Below are 27,736 nucleotides of genomic sequence, written 5' to 3'. Positions count from 1 at the left end.
AGGGTCGAAAATTGAACAATGCTTGAATTCGTCTGGCCGACGTGTTTAGTATCATGCTCGACTCGAATTTACCTGTAGATTTATGAGGGTACGGTGGGTATGGGGGGGGGGGGGGGGGGGGGACTTAAATGGCGCTTAGTCTTTACCACTAGCTGTATAGATAGGGTCGACCTATAGAGGGGCAGGAAAGGCGGAGAAACAAAAAGAAATGAAATGAGAAGGAAGTGGGAAAGGATGAGAAAAGGAGATGATGGGATCCAGCCATCCAGCCCGCACAATCACCTCCATTTAGGTGACATTTACAAAGCAAAACAAGTAGAGGTCTCGATCGATATATATATAAATTATAATCTCCCGTAACCCGTAACGATGCCATTCAATGGCCCCTCAAAGGATGGAACACATGTTACACTTATCAGTGGCGGATCCAGGAATTTCTTGGGGGGCACAAAATCGCATTGGGTGAATTATATGAAAAACGATGGAGCGAAGCGACAGCGGCAAGGCGTCAGCGGCGAGGGAGCGACCGGGAGCGACCAAGCAGGGTGGGTCTGGGAGCCAGAACCGGAACCCCCTCCAAGAGTAGGAAGCATTTGCCACTTTAGAACCACATTGAGCGCATTTCCAGGCACTTCCTGGAGTAATATGACGTAAAATTACTTTTTCCTTCCCCCTCGAAGGAGGGATCTTTTGCAATTTGAGAACCACATTTGGCGCATTATAATGTCCACCGGCACTTCCTGGAAGAAAAAAAACGAGGCCTTCTGATGGTTAGAAGTTAGAAAAAAGTGATCCGTCACGTCGCGAGAGTTGTATAATTATTATGCTTCGTTGTTGCACAAAGACGAGTAGGCCTACTTGCACAAATTATCTCGAGTGTATAAACTATTTTGTTATCAGGGGCGTCGCTAAACCTTTTCAGTGGGGGTGTAGATGCCAACGATTACCGACAAAACTAGCCACCAATTATCGATAAATATATTAAAGCCAATGTCCCAATGTCTACAAATTTAACCCTATAAACCCGGCCGGGGCCGGGAACTAAGATATTTTTCAGTTCCCCCTCTCGCCAGGGGCGTCGCCAAAGGAGGGTGTGGGGTGCGACGCCCCTCCACCTGTCAGGATATTGTCGGTAAAATTGCGCTGCCGTCGGGAAAAAAAGAGAAAAGGGGGAGGGAAAAAAGAGAGGGAAAGGGAAAGAAAAGAAAAAAGAAAAGGTAAAGAAAGGGAAGAAAAGAGAAAGGAAAGAAAGAGAAAAAAATAAAAAGAGGGAGAAGAGGAAAGAAAGGAAAAGAAAGAAAAGGAAGAAAAGGAAAAACAAAAGAAAAAAGAGAAAAGGGAAACAAAAGAAACGGGGGTGAAGAGAGGAGAGAGGGGGGAGGTAAGAGCCTGAGAAAGGAGGAGTGGGAGTAGAAGAAGGGGGGGGGGGGGGTTGTGGGTGGAGTCGTCTCGTCAAGGAAGCAAGAAAGACATGGGTAAATATGTTGCTTTGTCGGGTCAGCTGTGTCGGTATTCTTGCTCGATCCTCGTGTACTATATCAACGCAGAAGTTTGAAGTCGGTGAGATGTACATTGTCGGTCGGCCGAACTGTGACTTTTTATCCGCTGTGACGACTTCGAGAGTGACTACAACTACAATACTTGTATTTTCTCGAAGTTTCACTCTCCTATAATATCAGCTAAAGAAATCAGAGCTTTAAAATTTCGGGGAAACTAATTCAAACAAGGATTAAGAGTCTACAACGGTACGACGAATCGTCTTCCTTTCTCTATATTTTGATGATAAACCAAAGTTTCCGCGCTTCGCGCGGGTGGGAAAAACTTTATTTAGACGAGTCGAGAATGGTACAACGAATCGTCTGCTTTCTCTAATAATTTAAGGAAACGTCAAAGCTTCCGCGCTTCGCGCTAAAGGAGGAAACTGAATTCAGACAATTAGGGCTTATTAAGAGTCGAAAACGGTACGACGAATCGTCTTCCTTTCTCTATATTTTGATGAAACCTGAATTCAGATACGGATTAAGAGTCGAGAACAGTAGGCCGACACCGAAACGTCTGCTTTTTCTAATAATTTAATGATACGTCAAAGCTTCCGCGCTTTGCGTGGGAGGGGGAGAACCTGAATTCAGACAAGGATTAAGAGTCGAGCACTGTTCAACGAATCGTCTACTTTCTCTTAAAAATTTAATGAAACGTCAAAGCTTCCGCGCTTTGCGCGAGAGGGGGAGAAACTGAATTCAGACAAGGATTATAACGTCGAGAACGGTACAGCAAATCGTCTACATTTTATAATAATTTAGTGAAATGTCAAAGCTTTCGCGCTTTGCGCGGGAGGGGGGGGGGGGGGTAAATTCATTTAGACAAGGATTAACAGTCGAGATCGGTACAATAAATCGTCTTCTTTTCCTAATAATTTAAGGAAACGTCTAAGCTTCCACGCTTCGTGCGGGAGGCCTAACACCGACACCCCCTAATGAGCGCGCTTCGCGCGCTCTTTAAGTGATTCGCTTGCTCACTACCGCCCCTCCCTAAAATAAGATCCTAGCTCCGCACCTGCATTAAAATATATATAGCTTTGATGTTGAATAAGTTGACGAAATAATTCGTATAATCGTCGAGGAAAATGATCATTTGCGCATACGCAATTACTAGATAGTCCATAGGAAAAACAATTTAGCCTTTGGGGTTAAATTTGTAGATATTGGGACATTTAATTTTGTCGGTAATTGGTGGCAAGTTTTGTCGGTAATCGTTGGCATCTACACCCCCCCCCCCACTAAAAAAAGGTCTAGCGACGCCCCTGCCTCTCGCGCAAAGCGTGGAAGCTTTGACACTTCATCGAATTATTAGAGAAAGAAGACGATTCGTTGTACCGTACGTTCCCGACTCCTAATTCTTGTTTCGCCCCTCCCGCGCGAAGCGTAGAAACTCTGAAGTTTTATTAAATCATTAGAGAAAGAAGACGATTCGTTATACTGTTTTCGACTCTTAATCCTTGTCTGAATTCAGTTTTCCCACTCCCGCGCGAAGCTTTGACGTTTCATCAAATTATTACTTTAAATCCTTGTCTGAAGCGAAGCGCGGAAGCTTTTACGTTTCAATAAATTATTAAAGAAAGAAGACGATTCGTTGTACTGTTTTCGTTTCTTAATCCTAGTCTGAATTGAGTTGCCCCTCCCGCACGAAGCTTTGACATTTCATCAAATTATTACTTGAAGCTTTGACGTTTCAATAAATTATTAAAGAAAGAAGACGATTCGTTGTACTGTTTTCATTTCTTAATCCTAGTCTGAATTCAGTTGCCCCTCCCGCACGAAGCTTTGACGTTTCATTAAATTATTAGAGAAAGAAGACGATTCGATGTACCGTTCTCTACTCTTAATCCTTGCCTGAATTCAGTTTCCCCCTCCTGCGCGAAGCGCGAAAAGTTTGACGGATGACGACACCTAGCTCCCCCACCTGTCAGGATATTGTCGGTAAAATTACGCTGCTGTCGTAAAAAATGAGAAAAGGGGGAGGGGGAAAATGATTCGTTGTACCGACTTTTAATCATTGTCTGAATTTTCAAAAATGTTACTTGCCCGATAAAAAGTCAGTTCGTAGGGGGAAAAAAATTGCCAGCAGACCGACAAAATACCTGTACATCTTGCCGACTTCAAACATCTGCATTGATATAGCACACGAGGATCGAGCAAGAATACCGACACAGCGGACCCAACACAGCGACATAATCTATACTTATCTTTCTTGCCCCTCGACGTGGTGACTCCACCCAACATCTTGCTCTCTTTCAACCCCTCCCCCGTTTCACTTGTTTCCCTTTTCTCTTCGTTTTTTCCTTTTCTTCTTTTCTTTCTTTTCTCTCGTTCCTCTCCTTCCTCTTTTTCTTTTTGTCTTTCTTTCTTCTCTTCTCTTTCCTTTCTTTTCCTTTTCTTTTTTCTTTTCTTTCCCTTTTCCTCTCATTTTTCCCCTCCCCTTTTCTCATTTTTACCGACAGCAGCGTAATTTTACCGACAATATCCTGCCAGAGGTGGGGGTGACGCACCCCACCCCCTTTAGCGACGCCCCTGTTTCCCCATTATTCCTTTATAAGAAATGCAATTCCTCATACTCTCCCACTTACCTTCTAATATAGATATATGAATTTTCTTTTTTGTATTTTTACCACAAAGATGATATTTCAGTGTCTGATAATTTAATTTATTATTTGTGTCCAAGAAAGTGATGAATTAGTTGTCAACTTTGTCGAATTTTGCCATTTTTGCCAATTTGACCATTTCTAGCAGGTTTTGTTGGTAATTTTGCGATTTCAAAAAAATGGTATAAAATCACAACGCATGCATTGACCGATTTCAATTCTGTTTTTTTGTTTTTTGAAGCTTTCATAAAGCTTGATCATTTGCAGTCATCAAATAACATGAGTTTGTTGTACTTATTTTTGGTGTGCTATACCTACTTCTATTGTTGTTTAATTCTCTTTATTTTTTTCTCCTTTCTCCTTTAACTCACAAAAATTCTTTCTTTCCCCCCTTTTCTCATTTTTGTTGTTGTTGTTGTTCTTCTGGTGCTTTTTCAATTGTGTGTGGGAGGTGGGGGGGGGCTACACGCCTGGCAAGAGGGACCCCTTATTATGCACACTTCAAAATTGCGTGCCCCCGCCCCTTTCCTGGTAAAAAAAAAAATTCTTCTAATATCATCCCCTTTCTTTCTTTCCCCTTTTCATTATTCTCCTTTTCCCCCTTTTTGCTCCTCCGTCTTTCCCACTTTCTTCCTTTTCTCCCCTCTCTCTTCCCCTTTCTTCCTTTCCCCCTCCTTTTTCTCCTCTCCTCTTTTCTTTCCTCCCTCTTTTCTTCTTCTTTCTCTCTTCTTTTTTCTTTCCTTTTCCCCTCCTTTTTCTTTCCCCCCTTCCCACTCCCCCACTTTTTTTTTTACCTGAATCCACCACTGCTTATAATGATACAAAACAAAGAAAATACTCGAAGATGTTTAAATAGGACCCCCAAAACACAAACGATGTTTTTTATTTGAATTACACAAAAGGGTTTGCACATGTTAAGCAAATTAGTTTAGGCCTATAGGCCCCGTTGTTTTCATCAAAGCAAAACTTAATGTCAGCTGTCTTTCTTTTTTCTTTTATCACTTAATGCGTTTGCCACCAGTGTAGTATGGGTATAGAGAAAGCGGGAGAGAGAAGGAGACGGAGAGAGATCGAGAGAAGGAGAGAAAGAGAGAGCGAGAAGTTGGTAAAAAAAAATAAAAAAACACCCATTAAAAAAAAACATGCTCGGGCATTGACTAATCTACGTAATATTTCTGAATTATCCATTAACAACAGAAATTGTTTACAAAACGAAGCAAAGTATTGAAGCAGTCAAGCGGAGTGGTCTTGTTGATAAGTATGCGCCTCATAATAAAGTAAACATTTTAATGCTATAATAAGATTGTATACATTAATTGATTGATACACACTGAACATTAACAAAATAATAGTAATAGATTAATTTTTTTCCGAGTCATGCACAGCAGTTGATTTTTTGACGCATAAATATTATTATATACGCGAACATGACGAAGAATAGTATCAGTCTTAAAATCCATATAGGCCTGATTTCTGATAGGTAGGCGACGTTTGGGGAAAATATGAACCTAGCATGGGAGTAATGATCTGAGAGAGAGAGAGAGAGAGAGAGAGAGAGAGAGAGAGAGAGAGAGAGAGAGAGAGAGATGGGGGGGGGGGGGGCGAAAGGGCAGCGGGAGAATATTATGTGTTTTTTATTTTAATATGTGATATCAAGCGTTATACCATATGCACGGAGTTATTATTATATATTATGAACACATTTGTAATTGATAGGATTAGCCATAAAGGAGTCCTTTACGATATTGATGTTAAAGGACAATCCAACCTATTGCAGTAAGTTCATTTGAATAAAACTTAAAAGCAGAAGAAAAAAAATCAGATAAAATGAGTTTTGTACAAGTTTGCAATAAATCGTACCAATAATTAAAAAGTTATGTATATTTGAAATATGAGATTACTATACATACAGCTATGTGAATCTCAAATTCACAATTTTGTGATTGTGACCGTAGTGATAGATTTAACATTACAGGTTAACAATTAATACAGGTCCTCTAAAAAAACAAGACTATCCCGAGTCTTACATTTTTGAAAAATCGAAAAATCTGTCATTTTGTGTGTTGGAACAAATAGCCGGAAAGGTGTCCGCCACTACGTCACAGAGACATTTAATTGTGATCAATGCAGCCAATTTGAAGAGCCCATATATACCATGCAACTTGCAAATATTCACAACTCTCTCATTTTTGGTCCGATTTCATTAAAATTATTGTCACCAGTATGCTTTTTCCTATTTTTATTTAGTTTGCTATCAAGGTTAGATTCTTCTTTTTTTAATTGAAAGGCATAACCGGCATTAGCCTACATCAGATCATAATAATAATACTATTCCGCGTGTATATAGAGCGCTTAATCCCGGTCGGTCATAGGATTCAGGCTACATGCACAATGTATGCACATTCTCCACTCCCTGGGGAACATAATGCATTCCAGCAATGGCGCCATTACAAACACTCATTCATTTTTAGACATCCTCAAAATCTAGGCGTCAACTGGGGCGTCAATCATAAGATCTAAAAGTGTTTATTCAGTTTTGTTGGGGGGGGGGGGGGGGGGATTAGGTATCTTCGGATAAGTAAACATTTATATATCATTTTCGGAATCGTGAACCTTCGGATATCGGAGAAACGCATAAATAGATCGGCATTGTGCCCAAGTGACGTCATTTACGTAGTGACAAGAATTTGTGACACATCCGAAGAAACGCCATATTATTGCGCCATAGTATATTTTCTGAAGTTCGAAAGTAAGTGAAAATGCAGATGTATAAAATCAGATTATTTTTTCTACAACATTGTTCTACAAGTTTTACTTTAGAAGATGTATATCTAACTTGGTTGATATTCTTTGTAGCGCGGCTCTTCTCCAACAATTCTACTACAGTCCCATCTGTTGTGAATTGTGTGCGTGCAATGAATTAATAAAATGGCCGATGTCTTCGACAAGGCCATGATAGATTTGTTGATTTCCAAAACCATTGTCCACAACATTTTGCAAATAGGTCAGCTTTGGTACCTTATCACGAGCGATTGTATGATACTTAATGGTGTTGAGTGAATTTCGTGTTGTTAATTCTAGACCTAGGTCAAATTCTGTTGGGCCTTCTAAAAAGGCTTTTGCTTGCACTTTTTCAATTTCAGTTTCACTTTTAATTGAGAATGTGTAATTTAAACAAAATTAAGATGCGTCTATTTTCTATTGAGTATTGTCTAGTGATTCTATCAAGCACCACTGTACAAAAATCATTTCAATTCACTAAAATTCTATACTTTAGTAACAATTGATGACACATTAATAGCAGTAAAATTTAGTAAAATACAATGAACATGTTAAATTCAATTTGGTGATGTTGGAAAAAATACTTTGAACATTGATTTGGAAATTTATCATCAATCCTGGCATGAAGAACTTTGCGCTTTGAGAGCTGTACAGCGAGTTTACGTGCTCTCATTGGCCGATCCGCTCGAGCGGCTTCAAATTTAAGCGAGAGAGGGCCTGCTTAACTTAAGCGCAATTTAAGTTCAATGGAAATGTCATTACGTAATATTACATCACACCACAGAGATTTTGACATGTCATGCTTTAAACAGGTGATGCACTTCACACATAACTGACACACACACGGCATTGCACACACTTAAAATAGAAAAATCAACAGACATTTAAGAATAAATTTCCAGTTTGTTCAAAACTTTAAAAATAGCTACGTAAGACTTAAACTTAAGTGAAATACTTAAAATTTTAAGGATGCTGAAAACAATCGTAAAAATAGAGGGTTTGACTGAAATATCATAATTTTGGTATTGAATGAAATGGAAAATTGCAAGCTTGCTCCTTGCACAAATATCTTATAACATTGAGTGATTGGGAAGTTGGGAACCAGCGATAGCCAATATAAAAGGCCCTTGTCGGCGCCAATTTACTAAAAATGAGACTACGATTCACAGAGATTGGATAAATGTTCTGCGCATGCGCTAAATGTAAGCTAAAGTTTTACATGCCTGGTGAAGTGCACTCCTAGTCCTACAATGCAAGGGGTCTAACCGTAAAAGGTACGGACCTCATAGTCATGTACATGAATTAGCGCTAAAAAGTATAAAATTTTCACACATGTCCTGCACATGCATGAACAAAATAAAAAGTATTGTTTTTAACACTTACTTTTAGATATGACACTTCTAAATCACAATGTTACCGTAAATGACTAGGTAATATTATAGATCAGTTCTGGGAGCTGGGAGTCCAGCCGATTCACATCTCAAAATCATGTAGAAAAATGGAAGGAACCGCCGCCGTTATTCCTATCGTAGCCTGTTTCGCTAGCGTGGCCTGTTTCACTAGCATTTGCAGATTGTCTAGTTTCAGCTTACGAACGACCAAAACAAAATCAACTTCCCAAAATTTGGTCCCTATGGTTCCCTTTAGGTTTTTACATACATCTACATGTACAGTATGCGCAACGTGGTAAGGTATGGATAGATTTTTTATTTAATGACCACAGAGATTCAGAATATGAAGTGGCTTCTGTTCGTGGCTTCTTTGCCTTGATTAACAATACACTAGATATCCGTTTTAATATTTTTCCAACTTGAATTGATTGTATTTTATTACTATTTAAGTGTCATTGATTGTCACCAAAGTGCATATTTTGAGTGATTTCTGGTGAGTTTTGTACAGTGGTGTTTGAATTTGAGTACCAATAGAGGGTGTCTTAAAATGTTTTCCATCACACAAAGTATACTAATACAGATTCTGTTTGGATGGGGATGTGCGGCTGAAGTCTCCAAACCTTTTTTAAAGGTCATTTTGCCATTAAAGATAAGCTTGAGTTCTGGTAAAGAGATGGAAGATAAATTCTCACAGAATCCAACGAAACTTACACTGAATGTTCAAGATTACAAATAAACGACATGCGCCAAACAATTTTGGTAGAAAATGTATAGTGGCTGGGTAAAGAACATAGAAACTAGAGTTATAAGGAAATCCGCATAAGTAAGCCCGACGCCATGTGCTTAACACAGGTCCTTATGTGCAAATGGAAGTTGCGGATTTTATTGAAGATGATGCTCAGTAAGTTTTTGTGCATTTCTTTTTATTTCACTGGTTCAAACAACCAATCTCCTGCAGGATGAACAATCCAGAATTAATCATAACAATTTTCTCTCAAAATATTATTTCCATACCAGAGCTCACGATAAGATTTAAACGGTACACATTATAAGGGGCTTAAAAAAGTGAAATGATTTCAATTATTTAGGAGCTGGGATTTGCACTTATGTGAAAAAATGGATGAGAGTTACTTAGGGTCTTTTATAGGGACCTTCCAACACAAAATCATAGTACCATAATACCTTAGGGTCATTCCATGTCAAATCACCCAATGGTTTTAACCCGACCATTTTTGATTTTGATGAAACTTAGTGTACTTGTTGAGTTGATCTCACAGCACCAAATCCCAAATTTTAGGTCAATTGGGTGAGGGGTTTGGGAGATACGGCCCACCAAATTTTGAGATTTTTTCAAAAATGGGGGTGGCGGGCCTACGTTTGAACCCTTGTATCTCGGGACCTAATGGGTCAATCTTCACAAAATTTGTATTGTTGGAAAGGGTATTCAATAAGGATTCTAAATCTACCACCATTTTGAAAATTCGTACATGTTGGGGTACTTTGACCTCTTGACCTAAGATTTGACCTTGAAATTGACCTTGTGGATCACGTGACCTTGACAACATTTTTCATGAAATGTAATCTCTGACATGTTCACTAAAACATATAAAAGTTTCAGAGATATAATATTTTTGGTTTAGGAGCAATAAGGATTGAAAGTATCCATACTTACAGATATTCACAATAAACCCTATTATAATGTATACAATACATGCAATATGCACAGTACAACATACATCTTCCACATGCTTTTTTGTTCTAGTCATATCCATTCTAAATGTCAGCAGTACTTAAATAGAAATAAAATGACAAGTTCATATAGGCCTAAAGGGTTAACAGGATGTATGGCTTTAGGCCTCTGAGTCTGTTCTAGGATAATTACCCCCTGGAAAATTAACCCCCAGGAAATGTCCCCCCCCCCCCGAGTACCCCAACATGTACGAATTTTCAAAATGGCGGCAGATTTGGAATCCTTATTGAATACCCTTTCAAACAATACAAATTTTGTGAAGATTGACCCATTAGGTCCCGAAATACAAGGGTTCAAAGGTAGGCCCGCCACCCCCATTTTTGAAAAAATCTCAAAATTTGGTGGGCCGTATCTTTCAAGCCCCTCACCCAATTGACCTAAAATTTGGGATTTGGTGCTGTGAGATCACACTCAACAAGTACACTAAGTTTCATCAAAATCAAAAATGGTCGGGTTAAGATTTTCAGATTTTTTGGGTGATTTGACATGGAATGACCCCTTATATTTAAAGATTTTTGTTGCATTAAAGTTATAAAGTAACATATTAAAAGGGGGTGGGGGCACTTTTTTGTAACCTTTAAAGGACTTTATATGACCTCCTGAAAATAAATGCACTTCTTTTGATGATGATTACTAAAGGAGATCGCTATAAACTTCAAATAATTGACAACAAATTACTTCTTTAATTATGTTGAGTGAATGAATTTTGTATTATGTATATTTTTTTTTCAGGGGGGGGGGGATCCCTAAGGATCATGCAATTTACAAATGACTTATTTGATGATGCATTTAATATGCATGATTTCCTGCATGGCTTGTTAAATCAATAGTGATGTCAAGAACTTTTATATATCGACAAGTCCCTATTCTTCATTCAAAATAAATCCTTTTCTTCCGCAGATGCCAAACATCAAGTTACAGAGTTCCGATGGGGAGGTTTTTGAGGTGGATGTAGAAGTCGCTAGGCAGTCGGTTATCATCAAAACCATGCTCGAAGGTGAGTTAAAGGAGAATTACATGTAGTTCTTTCATAGAAAGCAGTTTTAGTAAGAGGAGAAACAGACTAAGTGTTAACAAAGTTAAACCAAGGATAAGGAAGTTATGATTTGATTTTTTTTTTAAAGCTCTAACCCCCAGGATATGAAGGATGTGATCTTTGACATCATATGTGCGATTTCATTCATATGGAAATATTTTACTCTTTAACTCTGACTCTGTTGATGATGATGATGATATTGATGATGATGATGATGATGATGACGATGGTGATGATGATGGTGCTGATGATGATGATGATGATGATATTGATGATGATGATGATGATGATGGTGATGATGATGATGATGATGATCGATGATGATGATGATGATGATGATGATGATGATATTGATGATGATGATGGTGATGATGATGATGATGATGATGATCGATGATGATAGATGATGATGATGATGATGATGATGATGATGATGATATTGATGATGATGACGGTGATGATGATGATGATGATGATGGTGATGATGATGATGATCGATGATGATGATGATGATGATGATGATGATGGTGATGATGATGATGATCGATGATGATGATGATGATGATGATGATGATGATGATGATATTGATGATGATGATAATGATGATGGTGATGATGATGATGATGATCGATGATGATGTTGATGATCGATGATGATGATGATTGAGGAGGAGGATGGCTTCTTGTATAGCGGGTGGTGTCTGCCTTTGCAGGGCTTGTGGCACCTGCTCTACAATGTCTCAAAAATTTAACGTTCTTTGTCAGTGTTTCAAATTAAGATTATTTTCAAGTTTGTTGGCGTAATCATTCTTGAGATAGTGTTGGAACAGGATAGTCTTCAGGGCTGACAAGAGCGTTGACATAGACTCAGCGCCCTTAATAGATTCCACAGTTTAAGTCCAGAGAATTAGAAGGCCATGTCTGCTCAAGAAGAGAGAAACCTGTTATTGTGTGTGGTTATATTATTTTCAATGTCTGTTATGCAAGTACAAGTATAGAAAGTGTGCATGTAGAATAAAGTGAAACATGTAATTTTTACTCTATGAATTGCAGAGTTTTTCTTTCTGCTGCTTGTAAAGTTTGTAACTGATTTAACACGATTTTATTTTTAATGCAGTTCTACAAATCTGCGATTAACATGTCTGCACTACATTTTGAAAAATATTTTTTTCTTCTCCCTTCTCTTCCTCTATCTTTCTACTTCTTTCTCCCTTCCCCTATGTCTTTGTCTATCTGCCTAACTCTATTCTTACCGTACTCTCTTCATTCTATCACCTGTTTTTTCTCTCTTCCTCTTCCTCTCTGTCTCTCTCTCTCTGTCTCTCTCTGTCTCTCTCTGTCTCTCCCTCTCCCTCCTTCTCTCACTCTCACTCACTCTCTCTCCATCTCTCAATCCGTTGTACAGACCTCGGCATGGATGAGGAGGACGACGATGCCATCCCTCTCCCCAACGTCAACTCCACCATCCTCAAGAAAGTGCTCCAGTGGTGCCACTACCACAAGGACGACCCCCCTCCACCAGAAGACGATGAGAACAGAGAGAAGAGGACCGACGATATCTGCGCCCATGACCAGGAGTTTCTTAAGGTGGACCAGGGCACCCTCTTTGAGCTTATTCTGGTGAGTTTCTGAATTTATTGAGTTCTTTACTTTACTTGTTTCAATATTTCACCTAATTAAAGATGAAGTTGAGTTCTGGTCTTGCGATTGCATTGTGAAAGAAAAGGTGTGGAATGGATCAGAAAAAGTTGATCATGTAGCATGTACAAATGTAAGTACTGGTGTGTACTGCAAGGTCCTGGAGCCAACAAAATCATAATAAATTTGGCCCAGTCTTGGTAAAGTAATAAGCACTGTACACAGAAAGATGTATACGGGACTACACAAATGGTATCAGACCTGCTTACTTTGATTTCCTTATGTTTCTATGCTCACTACTCAGCCAGTATACACTTTCTACCAAAATCGTTTGGCAAATGCCATTTATTTGTAATTTTGAACATTCAGTGTAAGTTTCGTTTGATTTTGTGAGAATTAATTTTCTTTTTTACCAGAACTCAACTTTATCTTTAATGATGCTTCCTTTTCAAATCTGTGTGTATGGTAAAAATGTTGTCTAAAATGAAACTGACATTTATAATCCTCCCCCCAGCAACAAAACAAACCTTTTTAATGGTTTGATTGATCTTGTATCAAAGAAATGAAAATGGACATCATTCTTGTAGGTGAAGAATTACTTAAAAACACTTTTTAATTTTTTTTTCAAATATACAATGGGGTTTCTACGTTCTACATGTGTCTGTCTTGGTTTAAGTTACAGAATACATAGAAAATTAGCACCTTGTACTGCATAACTTCTGTCTGTCTGTCTGTCACTCTCCCTCTCTGTCTGTCTGTCTCTGTCTCTCTCTCTCTGTCTCTCTCTCTCTGTCTCTCTCTCTGTTCTTTAATAGCTCTTTAACTTCTTAAAGGTTAATGCCTTCATTTAGGTATGTACATGTACATATATATATAATATTCATCAAAGAGCAATTAATAACTTATTAAAATTGATTCGGCATCTACATAATCCTTTGACTAATTGCATTTTCATGTACATGTACATATACTATTTGCTACATCTGTAATTAGTAAAAATAAATATACTCTACAAAAATACACATTTTTCAGAATATAATATATTTCATCAGTTTTGTCGTAGAGGTGTTATATCACCGGACTGTGGATCATATGGTTCACAGTTTTAGTCCTGCAGCACTTTCTTCCTTTGGCAAGACATCAATCTACATTTACCACCCCACCCAGGTGTAGTTAATTATCACCCGCTAGGAAACTATTCCTTGATTGTTGATAGCATCTTAGGGGCAGCTGGGCTAAAGCCAGTGCCCCATTGCACAAAACTGACCATTGATGGTAACTTTGCCATCAATGGTAGCTACTATGGAAACCTTGATTTTGATTGGCTGTTGAGCCCTGTTACCATGGTAGTTGCCATTGATGGCAAAGTTACCAGCACCTTGAGCGATCCCCTGTAATAATAATAATAATAATAATAATAATAGCCTAATAGTCCACTCCAAATTTTATTAAACCGAAACAGAAATTCTTTTTGCCCAATTGATCGTGAGCCCGGCAGCCACTGAGCAGTGCCAGATCGACGTTGCTCTATCCCTTATTGTTGAACGCCAAACAAGGTAGCAACAACTCCCATCAATATAAACGTAGCTATTATCATTGTTATTATAGTCATGCAAAAATCCATATGTAATATCCGTACACAGGCTGCCAACTACCTTGACATCAAGGGTCTACTCGACGCTACATGCAAGACGGTAGCTAACATGATCAAGGGCAAGACTTCAGAAGAGATCCGAAAGACTTTCAATATCAAGAATGATTTCACTCCTGCAGAAGAAGAGCAAGTAAGTGCAATGATGTTTAAAGGCATCGTTTAACAATGTTAAATCCGGGATACATGGCCCTACGTGCTATCAGTGTCTGTGGTATGGTGTAATATTGAAGCCCCCCCCCCTAAAATTGCGCTTCAAAATGATCATGAAGTGCCTCAAAAAAGTAAAAATCTTTCACCATACTCATTTTCCCCAATAGACTGTAGTGTTATAAAAATGTAAGGAAAAAGTTTTTCAATTTCCAATCATAAATATCTTGATAATCAGACGGTCGATCAGCTTGTAAAATGTTCAGTTTGATATATTTCTACCAATCCCACTTCAATTTAAAGTACTAGATCTCTTTATCATTCACTGATTCAATGTATAATTTCACTATTTTGCCCCTTTGATCCTAAAACAGCTTACAGTACTTTTAATTGATTCTGTGATCATATGTTTTTTGGCACGATTCTAATTCTTGCTTTGTTCATAACATTTTTTTATTCTTTACCAATCCAATGCATACTGAGTGAGTCAAAAAAAAGTTTACACCTAGAAAATTGCTAATTATTTTAAAAATCATCTATGAACAGTAAATTATTATACATCTTATGAAAGAGTGTTTATTCCAAATCATTTGGTATAATTTTTGTGTGGTATGTGTTCACGCTTGGATGAACAGGAGGCATTATTTGCGAGAGTGAAAAAAAATCGACTTTCGCCAATTGATGCCTATTATGCAATATGCTGAGATTAGCGGATGAGAGAATGAATAATTGTATCAAATGAAATGCAATGCCTATGCTTTTTGCAGAAGGAAAGTCACACACACACGTGCACAAATGTTGTTGATATTTGATATTAGATATTTGATATCTGAGGCATGATTAATGTTGTTAGGGATGTTATTTGGATCTGCAAAGACCGAATTAATACCCAAATCCCAATTGCTTTATTCAAACATCACATAAGCAACTTTGGCACAAGTCGATTTTTGCACTCTCCCAAACAATGCCTCCTGTTCATCCAAGCGTGAACACATACCACACAAAAATGATACCAAATGAATTGTGATAAAATACTTTTTCATAAGATGTATAATAATTTACTGTTCATATATAATTGTTTAAATAATTAGCAATTTTCTAGGTGTAAACTTTTTTTTGACTCACACTCTATATTCAACAATCTGCTTTATATGTTTATAATCTACATTAAATTCTTAAAATATCTGTCTTTCAATGTTGAAGGGTTTAGCAAAATAGTACATGAAGTTGATTTTTTAAATAAACTTTACCCTTCTCTCTTTCTTTACTCCCCTTCCCCTTTTTTCTCTCTCTCTCTCGTTTTTATTCTCTTACTCTTCCTCTCCCTACCCCCCTCTCTCTCTCCATCTTTTCTCACTCATTCTGTCTCTTTTCTTTCTCCCTCTTACTCTCTATTTTCTCTTCTCTCTCCCTCTCATTCTTTCATTTTCAATTTCTCTCTCTCTCTCTCTTTCTCGTTTGTATTCTCTAACTCTTCCTCTCCCTACCTCTCTCTCTCTCTCTCTCTCTCTCCCCCATCTTTTCTCACAATTCTGTCTCTTTTCTTTCTCCCTCTTACTCTCCATTTTCTCTTCTCTCTCCCTCTCATTCTTTCATTTTCAATTTCTCTCTCTCTCTCTCTCTCTTTCTCGTTTTGTATTCTCTAACTCTTCCTCTCCCTACCTCTCTCTCTCTCTCTCTCTCTCCCCATCTTTTCTCACAATTCTGTCTCTTTTCTTTCTCCCTCTTACTCTCCATTTTCTCTTCTCTCTCCCTCTCATTCTTTCATTCTCAATTTCTCTCTCTCTCTCTCTCTTCCCCTGCAGGTGAGGAAAGAGAACAGTTGGTGTGAGGAGAAATAGGGCACTTGTACTCGATCACCACTTCAATATATTTTATGCAGACCATGTTGATTGCACGATGTTTGTATATATGTAGGTCCCAGCTCTATATTATCCTTACGGCCAGTTGATGTATATCCAGCATGTACATGATTGCCAAGCAAGGAACAATACTTAACTTTGTTCCCCAATGGACATCTATTGGTACATAAGAAAATTTAAGACTTTTTAGATGTTTTTTGCTACTGGTCACATTTTGAGTTTGTTTCATTGAAATGGCAATTCCGCCAAAAAACAGGTTAAATTTTCTCCATTACCAATTTTTAAAAATTTATGATTATCACAAGATGGTATCTCATATGATACACAGAAACCTGTGCATAAAGACCAATCGAGGGAGACAAGGAGAGTGGTCCTCATAGGCAGGCGATTGTTATGTCCAGGCTCTTTTGACACTTCAGGTCTCAAGGAGAAACACCGCCCAAGCTAACAGAAATATGGTCTTTATAAACAGGCGTTTGCTACACCAGGTTTCGCTGTAGGGGTAAGGTGATATTTTGCATTACTGCAAGACCGTGGACGACATCTTTCATGATCATTGCTTAACAACAAGATACATCTTGGGAGTATTTTGGCTGAATCATTGAACAATTGCGAAAGTAATTTTTTTCACCTTTGACTCTCTTCGCTTCAGAATTCTTTGAAATTAGAAGTCTTATGGCAAGAAGCTACTTCCTGGTTCAAAATGTATGAAATATTTATCTCTCGGCCATTGCCACTGTCACCAAAAAGTAAATCTAAACTTGGCATGTATATTTCAATGTCAAATTTTAATTTTGACCAAATCAAAAAGTTAGACCTGGATTTAAAAATCATACCGAGATCGGCTCTCCCGGTCTCAATCAACAACTAGGCACATGAGACAAGTATATCAGGCATTTTCATTAGGAATTGAATGCTTCAAAAGAAAGCAACATAAACAAGATAACATTGTGCAAGCAATAAATGCTATATTGTTTGATAGCTGTAGGTGCCCTTTACCCTAAATTTGTCTCTAAATATTTGTTTTAATGTTGTTGTTTTTTGGATTGTATAAAACAACATCAGAGTGGAGGTGAATTAACATTGCCTGACCAAATGAGTTCTTGCTTGAACATGTGAAGAAAAAAAACCGGCTGTTGCCTGCATTATGTGTATGTACATATATTAAAAATAACAGATTGTCGCCTGTAGGGGAAACAAAATTGTGTTTATAATCAGTTGAATATCACTGCTGTTGAAAATACCTTTTTGGACACTGATTTACCTATGAATTGAAGTGCTAATATTCTTTCTGGTGATTTTTTAGGGATCTTTGGGGCGTGAACTGAGACCATTATTATTTTCAATCATTTTTAAAATTTGTCATCCTGCTAAAGATTGTCCTATGCAAAACAAACAAAATAAAAAGAACAAGGAAATTGATAAATATAAACAGTTGTGTAAGTTACAATAAATATGTTGGAGCATCAGAAACACAACATTTTGGTATCACTACAAACAAAAAATATTTTCATCTTATTAAGCCCATCATGTCAGACCTATTGGAGGGGCAAAACTTTTTCTTGTAATGTAATAAGAGATGTTACTTGCATTCTAAAGATGAAAGCTTCGTATTTGAATGTGTAGTTTATTCTATGCACTCAAGTGTATGTGATTAAACATGTGTTTAAGTGCAGGTCAGACCTTGGCGATGACAATACCAAATAACTGGATTTCTCATTAAAGTTCCACGTGACAGCTGCCCTACTATTAATATACATGAGCGTACTCTCACATACACATAACATAGTAGGCTGTACCTTCAATTGAAAACGTTTTATTATCATTATCGTTGAGGTCTGACTGACCCTTTATAGAGAAAGGTCGATGGTTGAAAACTATTCAAACAGAGATTTGTTGTTCATTCTCAAAATTCAACAAGTTCACAAGCACTGATTTTGGTCCTTACTCCATCCACAATCTACCAGCTATTATGAGAATTCGTATCTGAAAAAAAATGGAGTCACATTCAAAAGTTGTCAAGTTCTGAAAGCAGTGAGGCAATTGGGGTGAGGTTAAGTAAAAGAAGGCATTTGTAACACTTAATAAAATGCATGAGGCTGGAATCGATGCACCATGGTGAGATTTTGGACATCTCGACAACTTTGTATTTGATTTTAATCCATTTGATTGAGTCTATCGTAAGCCTGCCTTTAATCATTATAAAGCTTTCTACAAATAAACCACTAGTGAAAGTGTGTCTCTCAAGTGTATTTTATAAATGTATCTTTAAGTATATGTCATATAAGCTGATGTACATGCATATCTCTGTTTCTTATTTGTGCTCATGTTTATTCAAAAACTTTAATTTATTTTCGGTTTCATTATCACAGCCTACACATATACCTGTGTAGGTTAATACTTCCATGCATATATACATGTGATTTAGTTTATTTAGGAAAGTTATTAGAAAAAAAAGGTTGTAATACTGGCCTATTTCTTTGAATTTAAAGATCAAGTAGGGTTCTCATATGGCAGAGTCTTTGATTAATTCTGCATGCATTATTTTAGGACCTGTGTTTTTTAACTTCTTGTAATCTTAATGCACAGTTCACATGAGACCTATAATGCACAACTACATATTGAAAACATATAACTCGATGTGCATGATTATTGATTATTTCGTTTGAACAATTGTACATTTTGTCACGTTCAATTTGTCCAAATTGCAAATGAGATGAAATTGTAAGAACTGAACATTAACTCTTTAGAAATGACACAAGTATAGTTCATGTAGTTATAAATAATGACATAGTTTTTAATACATGTATGTCTTTTGCTTTCTCAAAAGATATTCTTACATTGTTGTAGTGAAGTGTATTTTGAATGAGGGGGGGGGGGGCTGGCTTTTCAGTATTGCCCCTATAAACTGCTCCTACAACAGCTAAAACATATGGTTTCTGGTGTAGAATGCAATTGTGTATCGTGTATCAATTTTCTCATAACAGTTTTATGCTTACATGAAAACGTTCAAAGTGTTGGATTCTAGTTGAGTTGGAACACACAGTTATCACCATGTATTTGTGTCATTTAGATATGAGGGGATTGGTAATTTTGAGAGAAAGAGATATTTCATTAAGTTAACTGTATTTAGCCCAAATTTTTGATTGAAAGCTAGATATTACCCGATTTATAGTTCACTGATTCATCATGTGTTGAATGACCACCTCATCCTGAACCAAATCACATTGAAATTCTGTCAATGAAATTCAAATCTGAATTGAACTTTGTCAAGAATTTGACATAATATCATCTGTTGAGAGACAGAAGGGTGTTAATTCGGTGTCAAATTGTACGTGTTAACGACCTTCTGGCTCCAACAGACGATATGATAAATTCATGAAAAGTGATCATTTTGTTCAAATAGTTGCAGAGTTGAATTGATCTGTACATGATGAAGGGATTGAGACTTCTGCACCATCAATTACTGGACTAAGTTGAGAGTTATACCTGAATTCAAATTAGTTAATCCATGTTAGTTAGCGGGATCTTTTTTTAGCATGCAAATCGGATTTGAAGTGTTATGTCTGTTTTGAAATTAAAGTGTTAATTTGTGATAAAATTATAACCCCAATAGTTTTCAGATTGCCTTCTATGATTTGTGTGTGGTGTTGTCTAACATGACACTTGTTTTAAATACTTTCCTTTAGAAGGGTCCACACCCTGTCTTTAAAGGGCATCCGACCCTTGTAATAATTTCATTTGTATGAAAGCAGAAGAAGAAGAGAATTGCAAAAGTTTGACATAAATTGAACCAATAATTAGAAAATTACGAGTGTTTGAAATGTGAGATCACCAGATCTATGCAAAAATTGGTCAATAAACCCGTTTGTCATATACAAACATATCATGAATTTCTGTTCCCCCCCCCCCAAGCGCCTTCTCCATTGGGGAACTAATCAATTTATATTCAGAGTAGCATATTAAAGGTTCTCCAAACAGAAAAGACCCTTCTTAGTCATACATTTTGCAAAATTGACATTTTAATAATTTATTATTTATGAGACAAAAGGGAAAGTTGTCCGGCACTTATTCACAGTGACAAAGCCGATTCAGACAATTTACAATCAGTAAAGCGGAGTTTCGAGGACGAACTCAACGTCTTGAAATCCAACGATTGACAGAAAATCAAAAGTATTCGTAGTTCAATAACACTGGTAGCTAATGATAGCATGGGTCGTATGATGTTGGTGAGAGTCTGTTTAAAGCCTATCTGCCCTAGTTTGGCCAGGAGGGATTAGACCACCCAGGAAGGTCACTGACAGGTGGATATCTCATCAAATCGGCTCTCAATTAACATAAGAAAGAAAAAAGGATCATGACAAAGTGATCATGACAAAAAAAGTGTCCTCTTACCCCCCCCCCCCCCCCCCGCTTATTCAGCGGTTGGCTGAGTCGTTGCGAAATTTTCGGCCCGATTTATAAATGTTAAACCCCCCCCCCCCCTTGAAAAAAATCCGGCGTACGCGCCTGTAGTGACATGTTCAATTTGATGTGATTTGTCACGTTATCAGCTCTTGAGACAGAAATGATTATCATGGTTATAATATATCTAAATCATGAAGTTTTTAAAAAGAGAGGAACGGTGAAATATTTTTTTCAGGCAAATTGTACATAAGGAAAGTCATAGCCTCGAAGTAATCCAATCACAAGAATAAAAATTAGTGACAGAGAAAGAGAAAGCGAGAAATGGAAGGAGATAAAGGAAGAAAAGTGGAAGAAGAAGGGTTTGAAAGCAAGTGTAGTTACCGTCCTCCCCCCTACCAATGATAGTAATGAAAGCAGATAAAACGTCTGGCTTTATTATCCAGGATTCTACTACAATGGACTTCTAGCATGATTATCATATTCGCCACTGAAAGCCTAAAGAAGTCGCCCTCTATAGCCAAAAATGATGAATACGAATATACCGCCATTAAGTTCAAAGGTGCTTATATCCTGCGCGCTCTCTGTGGGAAAACCCACTGCTATGTATAGGATGCACAAACTACATTATATGAACAGACGATCTACTCAAGTGTGATTGTACCATTGTAACATTATTTATGTACACACTTGGATAGAGAATTAATACTTTTGATCATAGATAGGTGCACCTCTTTCGACGCATATTATTATTCAATGTGAAAACTTGGACTCAGGATATTGGTACATATACGTCACTGCATATTGTTTGAACTTGCATGAACTGACTGTTGATCATTTGTACATTTGCCAGAAAGCTGATATTTGTACCAATGGCTGAGAAGACTGAAGAAGATAAAGTTCCAAGCTCTTCATCGAACCTGACGTGTCCGCTATGTCTTGATATCTTCGACAAGGCAACCATCCTGACCTCATGCGGACACACCTTCTGTCGGAAATGTCTCAGGAACTATGACCTGTCCCATCAGGATCTCGATCACATGACCTGTCCTCTCTGCAGGGAGGTCACCAAGTTGTCTGCGAACCGTGTTGAAGATTTCCTCACCAATGTGACTGTCAACGCACTGGTAGACGATTACCACGCGAAATGTGGAGGGGTGAATGCTGTCCTTGAGATGCGTCCAAAATGCACTACTTGCAAACGTCAAGAAGAAGCTGTGTCATTCTGCAAAACCTGCAACAGCTACTTGTGTGAGAAGTGTCTGACGGGTCATCAGAATATGTCTTTGATGTTTGAGGCCCATGAGATCGTATTCGTACAGGATATCATCAGCGGGAAGGTCAGCATTGGTCATCTATCCGAGAAATGCTACATCCACAAACAAGAGAACAAAGATATGTTTTGTGAGGATTGTAAGGTCCATGTCTGTCTCAAGTGCGTGATCGTCGGTCATCAATTTCACAAAATCAAGAACCAGGCCGACTTCGAGCAGGAGTTACGGCTTAAGGTAAACGTAGTTTCATTGGTACCGTATCGGCGCTGGAATCGGGGAGGAGGTGAGGGCAGAGGGGGCTGATGGAATAGTTCAAGTGGAGGGGGGGGGGGGTGGCCTCGCAAGGTAGAAACAAAAAATTAGATGTAAATCCTTTGCATTGCAATACGCTACCTAAAATCAACATTTTCCCACACAGTCATTACGCTCCCTCGAATATTAATAGACCCGATGTTTATTATGTTCATAAACCCCCTTCTACAATATAGGCGCTGCAAGCATGGGAGCAGATACTTCTATCAATCAAAGGGTCGGAGAAACAGTAGATCCCCCCTCCCCTTGACAATTAATATTTTGTAGCAAAGCCCTATCAGCCGATTAGTCATCTTAAATGCAGAATTTAATAATTAAAAATACTAAATTTACTCAGTTATTGGTCGCTACCCTGCTCTACAAAATATAGAAAGTGCAGTCCTGTCTTTATACTGTAGAAAACCTGCTTCCAACAGGCAGCAAAAGCCAGGGGCATTTTATCCTATCTATGGGGGGTCGGAGCCCAATCGTTTCGCCCCCTAACACTGCCAAATATCTTAACAAACAAGGAAGGATTTGGTTTTCCGCCTCCCTTGCCAGACAAAGATTTTTGACATCAATAATTTTTGCAAAGCAAAAGAGCTTCTTAACAAAGTGTCACCATTCCATCTTTAACAAAAAATTCTCTCGGACGCTAAGCTCTATCGCACTATCAGGCGCGTACACAGGGGGGGGGGGGGGGGGGTTGGGGGGTTAAACCCCCCTTTGGTATTCTTTTGTGTATAACCCCCCCCCCCCCCATAACCCCCAACCCCCCCCCCCCCTTTGGTTTTTTTTTGTTTTGTTTTTTTTAAATTTTATTTATTAAAAAAAAAAAAAAAAAATATTCCCATGGTTTACCTAAAAAAGCTGACCTTACCCCTCAACGGAGCAAAATATCAAATTTTCAAATTTTGAGACAAAAAAAAAAAAAGTGTCCTCTTATCCCCCCCCCCCCCCCCCCCCCCGCTTATTCAGCGGCTGGCTGAGTCGTTGCGAAATTTTCGGCCCGATTTATAAATGTTAAACCCCCCCCCCCCCTTGAAAAAATCCTGCGTACGCGCCTGCGCACAATAATAGATGTACCCTTTCTGATTTGTACGAAATACAGATCAGTGGGGAGATGGCAAAGGCCCTGCCCGGCTCGCAAAAAAATATTACGATTTTACATAATATTATAACAGTCTTGAAAAGCTTTTAAGTACTCTGAAATACGGTTTCAAATTTCCAAAACGCTATATTTTTCCTCGCATTTTAATAGTTGGAATGTTACTTATCATTGTACAAACCCTGTCTACTGCAAATGCGCTTGAAACGTGTAGGGTGCGAAGTTCAAAGCTTCTCTCTAGTAAAGGGGGTGAGACAACAATCTTGCCACCCTCTGAGCAGACATGAAGTTCTTAAATGCTGCTCGCCTATGGTCTCTTATATGCAAACTTTTATTTTGAAGTAGGCTTGGATTTTCCCATGTGTTTCAAACTATACACTTTTTAATTTCACAAAAGCATTTTTTTGTTATCTGGGTCTCTTCACTGATTGGCTATGTTTTCCAGCCCAATTTCATCAGAAATACATCCGATTTAAAGGGATAGTTGAGTTCTGTTTTCAGACTGCAAATGCCTTCACAGTTCCTGTTTATTGCTCTTATTCTTATATATGACAATGCAGGCGCGTACGCAGGATTTTTTCAAGGGGGGGGGGGGGGGGGGGTTAACATTGATAAATCGGGCCGAAAATTTCGCAACGACTCAGCCAGCCGCTGAATAAGCGGGGGGGGGGGGGGGGGGGGGGGGGGGGGGGTAAGAGGACACTTTTTTTTTTTTTTTTTGGTCTCGATATTTGAAAATCTGACATTTTGCTCCGTTGGGGGGGGGGGGGGGAGGGGAGTAAGGTCAGCTTTTTTAGGTTAGTCATGGGAATTTTTTTTTCTCAAAGGGGGGTTAGGGGGGTTTAGGGGGGGGGGGTTTACACACAGAAAAATATCAAAGGGAGGGGGTTTAACCCCCCAACCCCCCCCCCCCCTGTGTACGCGCCTGTGACAATGTATTGTGCCCTTTTAGAACCTAAAATTGCTATGAAGGTAATTTTAGACCCCAAAATGTGTGAAGTTTAGCCAATACGATCATACCAATTCAGCTCCACACTAAAAAAAAAACACGGTGACCGTTAATTAATTATTTAATCAAAAATAACAATACATGGGCCGGATAATTGTGGCTAATATAAGCAACACGAAAATGCCAACAAAAAAGGCAACTTCGGCATTGGCTGACATACGACGTAAAAGGCGTTATTTCGTTTTTTTTCAACGGTTTTTTCAAATTTTTCAAAACATCTAATACTTGTGGTGGTACACAAGTATTAGAAATCGTAATATTTTAGCCTCTCTGAACCGATTTTGATCAAAAAAAGATGATTTTGTCATTTAGATATTCTGTTCTTTCACATTTGACACTCACTTTGTCATTATATCACAAAAATTATTTTGTGTAGCGCCCTCTGCAACAGAACTCAACTATCCCTTTAAATATGCGATCATTCTATTTCGAGCAAATTCGAATGATCACCGAGATCAACATTGAAAAAGATAACTAATTCTGGTATCGTCATCTCCGTTTCTTTCTTTTCTCCCTGTTTTGCTGTTTATTTCTTTCTCTCTGTCTCTTCGTTATTTCCCCCTTATTTGTAGTTTACCATTTAATTAGTGAACGGGGCACTGCCCAGATTATCAAGAACACTTCGTACTATATATTATCATCACCATAATTGGTTATAGATGTAGTAGTATCATTATTCTTATTCTTATCTTTATCATATTGCTTTTATTATAATCATTATTACTATTATTGTTATCATTAGTATTATAATTATAATATTTATTAGTATTATTTTACTATTTGGCCTATATCCATTTTGTTTATCTGATATTACTGCTTTCATACAGATGAACTTAATGCTAGGGTCGGATTCCCTTTCTTAAAAAAGCCGAAGTATTTTCCTCGGTCCTCATGTCATATACAGTGCGTCCCAGAAAAAATGAAACCGAGAATTATAATTGCGATTAAGTTATGATAAAACCTCGATAATTCTCGGTTTCGTTTTTTCTGGGACGCAATGTATAATGATGTAGGGGGTGGGTCTTGGTTAGTGAAACATAAGGTGCGTCCAAAATCTGGTGTTTGATTTTCAAACCAGCTCCACGTAATTAGCATACATCTCATTCTACAGAATGTTCTTTTCACTTCTCTATTATTTGTTTTGTTTAGGTGAATGACCTTGTCCAGCGATGTGCCGCTAAGAAATCAGAACTGGAGAAGAACATTCAGAATATGGAAGTACAACGCCATGAAGTACACACTGCCGTGAAGAAACTACTGGAAGATGTCAGTCAAGCCTACAGCATCAAGGCTAAAGAGCTTGAAGAAAATCATCGAAATCTCATCGAGCAACTCAATGCAGTAAAGCAGAGTTTCGAGGACGACCTCAACGTCTTGAAATCCAAGGATCGGCAGAGGATCAAGAGTATTTGTAGTTCAATAACACTGGTAGCTAATGACAGACTGGGTCGTCTTGAGACAGACAGTCTGTCTGCTCATACCTTGCTCTGTGAGGAGCTGGATGCCATGTTGAAGGAGGCTACTGATCACACTTCTGCAGCAATAATTACGAAGAAAGCTCAGGAGAAAAAGTTCAATCCAGCAGGTGATAGTCGTCTTGACCTCGGGAGCATCTCAGGATCAGATCCCAAGGTTCAAGTCATTCAGTGTGTAGATCTGCGGGGAGAGATGCGGGGTATGACCCCGTACTCTGATGATAGTGTGGCTATCGGATATTTGAGTGAACATGGTATAGATACCATTGATTCAACTGGTAAACATGAGCAGTATGCAAACATACCAAGTAACATGGAGTGTTTAGATCTTGTGTTTCTACAAGACAGGACATTATGCATATCGACGCGTAGCGAAGTAGACAAATATTCTCCCAATGGCTCCAGGAAATCAACCGTCCACGTGAAAAGCACTGGCTGGCTCAGACTAAACAAAAGTCCGTTAGATGAAATCCTCATCGCGGCTTACGGTGAGAGGAAAGTCTATATCTATGACCCGACTGGATCCACTCTCAAACACACTGTTCCAACAAAACACAATGAAACGAGGCAGGTATCTGCTACCAGGTCGGGTTTGATCGTCACGAGTTCATGTACTTACATCAATCCAAGCACGGTGACGGTCTATGACAGGGATGGGAATGCTGGTAAGTCTCTACGAGCCCCAAACGGTGTTTACCTGTATGCTGCCCTGGATGAGCAGGACAGGGTGTATGTAGCGAGTGTTGAGTATGAGAATGGTAATGTGGTGATCAGGCTCTATGACCTTGATGGTCTGAACCTGAAGGAAAGAGTTGAGTTTAATGTACTCAACCTGACGCTTGGAGATCGTTGGTGTTACTTGGTTTCCCTCTCTCCAAACATGCTCGCGTTTGCTCGTGACAAAAAGTTGTATTTTATCAAAGTATCACTGTAATCATCTGTATCTCACACTCTGTTGACTCGTATTTGTAGTTTATACCTATCTGCTCCAGACCTTCTCTCACATGGGCCTATGTTTCATGTTCTGTTGTTTAATTATGTGATAAATAACCAAATGAGAAGAAGACCATTCTCTAGATAAATTTTAATTGCCTGAATACAGTTGTCATTATACTGTAGAGTGATAAGTTCCTCTCTAATAATATGTAAATGCAGTACATTAAATATCTTCTAGTTTGCATTGTGTAATCGTATCTCTTAGATATTTACTGAAAATCAGTGATGATGTCGTAATGTATAAATTCAAAATTAATAAGCACATTGATTAGCTTCTTGTTAGTGTTATTTTCCTTATGTTGTTATTCTTAAAGTATTACAAAAATTATATTGTTTGTGCCTATATGTTGTGATTTATATCGTGAATACTTTGTATGTTTAAATGAAAAAATTATAAATACTGACTGTGTGTAAATGGGACCCCATTGTAAATAAGCTTTTCAGCTTTCAGTTATCGGTAGTATTATTTAATTTTCATTTTATAATATCACTTACTCTTCGTATGTATGTTACATTGAACTTGACTAATAAATCAAATCAATAAAAAAAGAGTCAACTTTGCACCCTGTCTGGAAAGCTATTAAATAGAATGCTCTAGAGACTGATAATATGACAGATTAGATTGCTATGAAGTATAGAAGAACGATGTATTAACAACAATTTAACAGTCGGAAGTTTTTGTTCTTGACAATTATGATACATTATGTAAATGTTTGCAGTTCTGTTATAATAAGTAATTTCACTTTGAATATGTTTCATGTAAATTCGGCAGTTGTCTTTGT

General features: G+C 38.1%; 2 protein-coding genes across 2 annotated transcripts; both read left to right on the top strand.

Moving 5' to 3' along the window:
- Window positions 1–6,759: 6,759 nt before the first annotated feature.
- Window positions 6,760–20,008, top strand: LOC594639 (S-phase kinase-associated protein 1). Its single transcript, XM_030979679.1, has 5 exons — window positions 6,760–6,887; window positions 10,961–11,057; window positions 12,502–12,716; window positions 14,378–14,518; window positions 16,341–20,008. The coding sequence occupies exons 2-5, from the start codon at window positions 10,961–10,963 to the stop codon at window positions 16,374–16,376; spliced, it is 489 nt and encodes a 162-aa protein (XP_030835539.1). The 5' UTR covers window positions 6,760–6,887; the 3' UTR covers window positions 16,377–20,008.
- A 1,517-nt stretch (window positions 20,009–21,525) lies between these two features.
- LOC115921843 (tripartite motif-containing protein 45-like) lies at window positions 21,526–27,076 on the top strand. Its single transcript, XM_030980090.1, has 2 exons — window positions 21,526–22,309; window positions 25,633–27,076. The coding sequence occupies exons 1-2, from the start codon at window positions 21,674–21,676 to the stop codon at window positions 26,890–26,892; spliced, it is 1,896 nt and encodes a 631-aa protein (XP_030835950.1). The 5' UTR covers window positions 21,526–21,673; the 3' UTR covers window positions 26,893–27,076.
- Window positions 27,077–27,736: the final 660 nt, after the last annotated feature.

The sequence above is a fragment of the Strongylocentrotus purpuratus genome, unplaced genomic scaffold (assembly GCF_000002235.5).
Source record: "Strongylocentrotus purpuratus isolate Spur 01 unplaced genomic scaffold, Spur_5.0 spur5_scaffold_10, whole genome shotgun sequence".
Classification (NCBI taxonomy): Eukaryota; Metazoa; Echinodermata; class Echinoidea; order Camarodonta; family Strongylocentrotidae; genus Strongylocentrotus; species Strongylocentrotus purpuratus.
The sequence above is the reverse complement of the archived record's forward strand: the minus strand, read 5'-3'. Positions and strand labels throughout refer to the sequence as shown.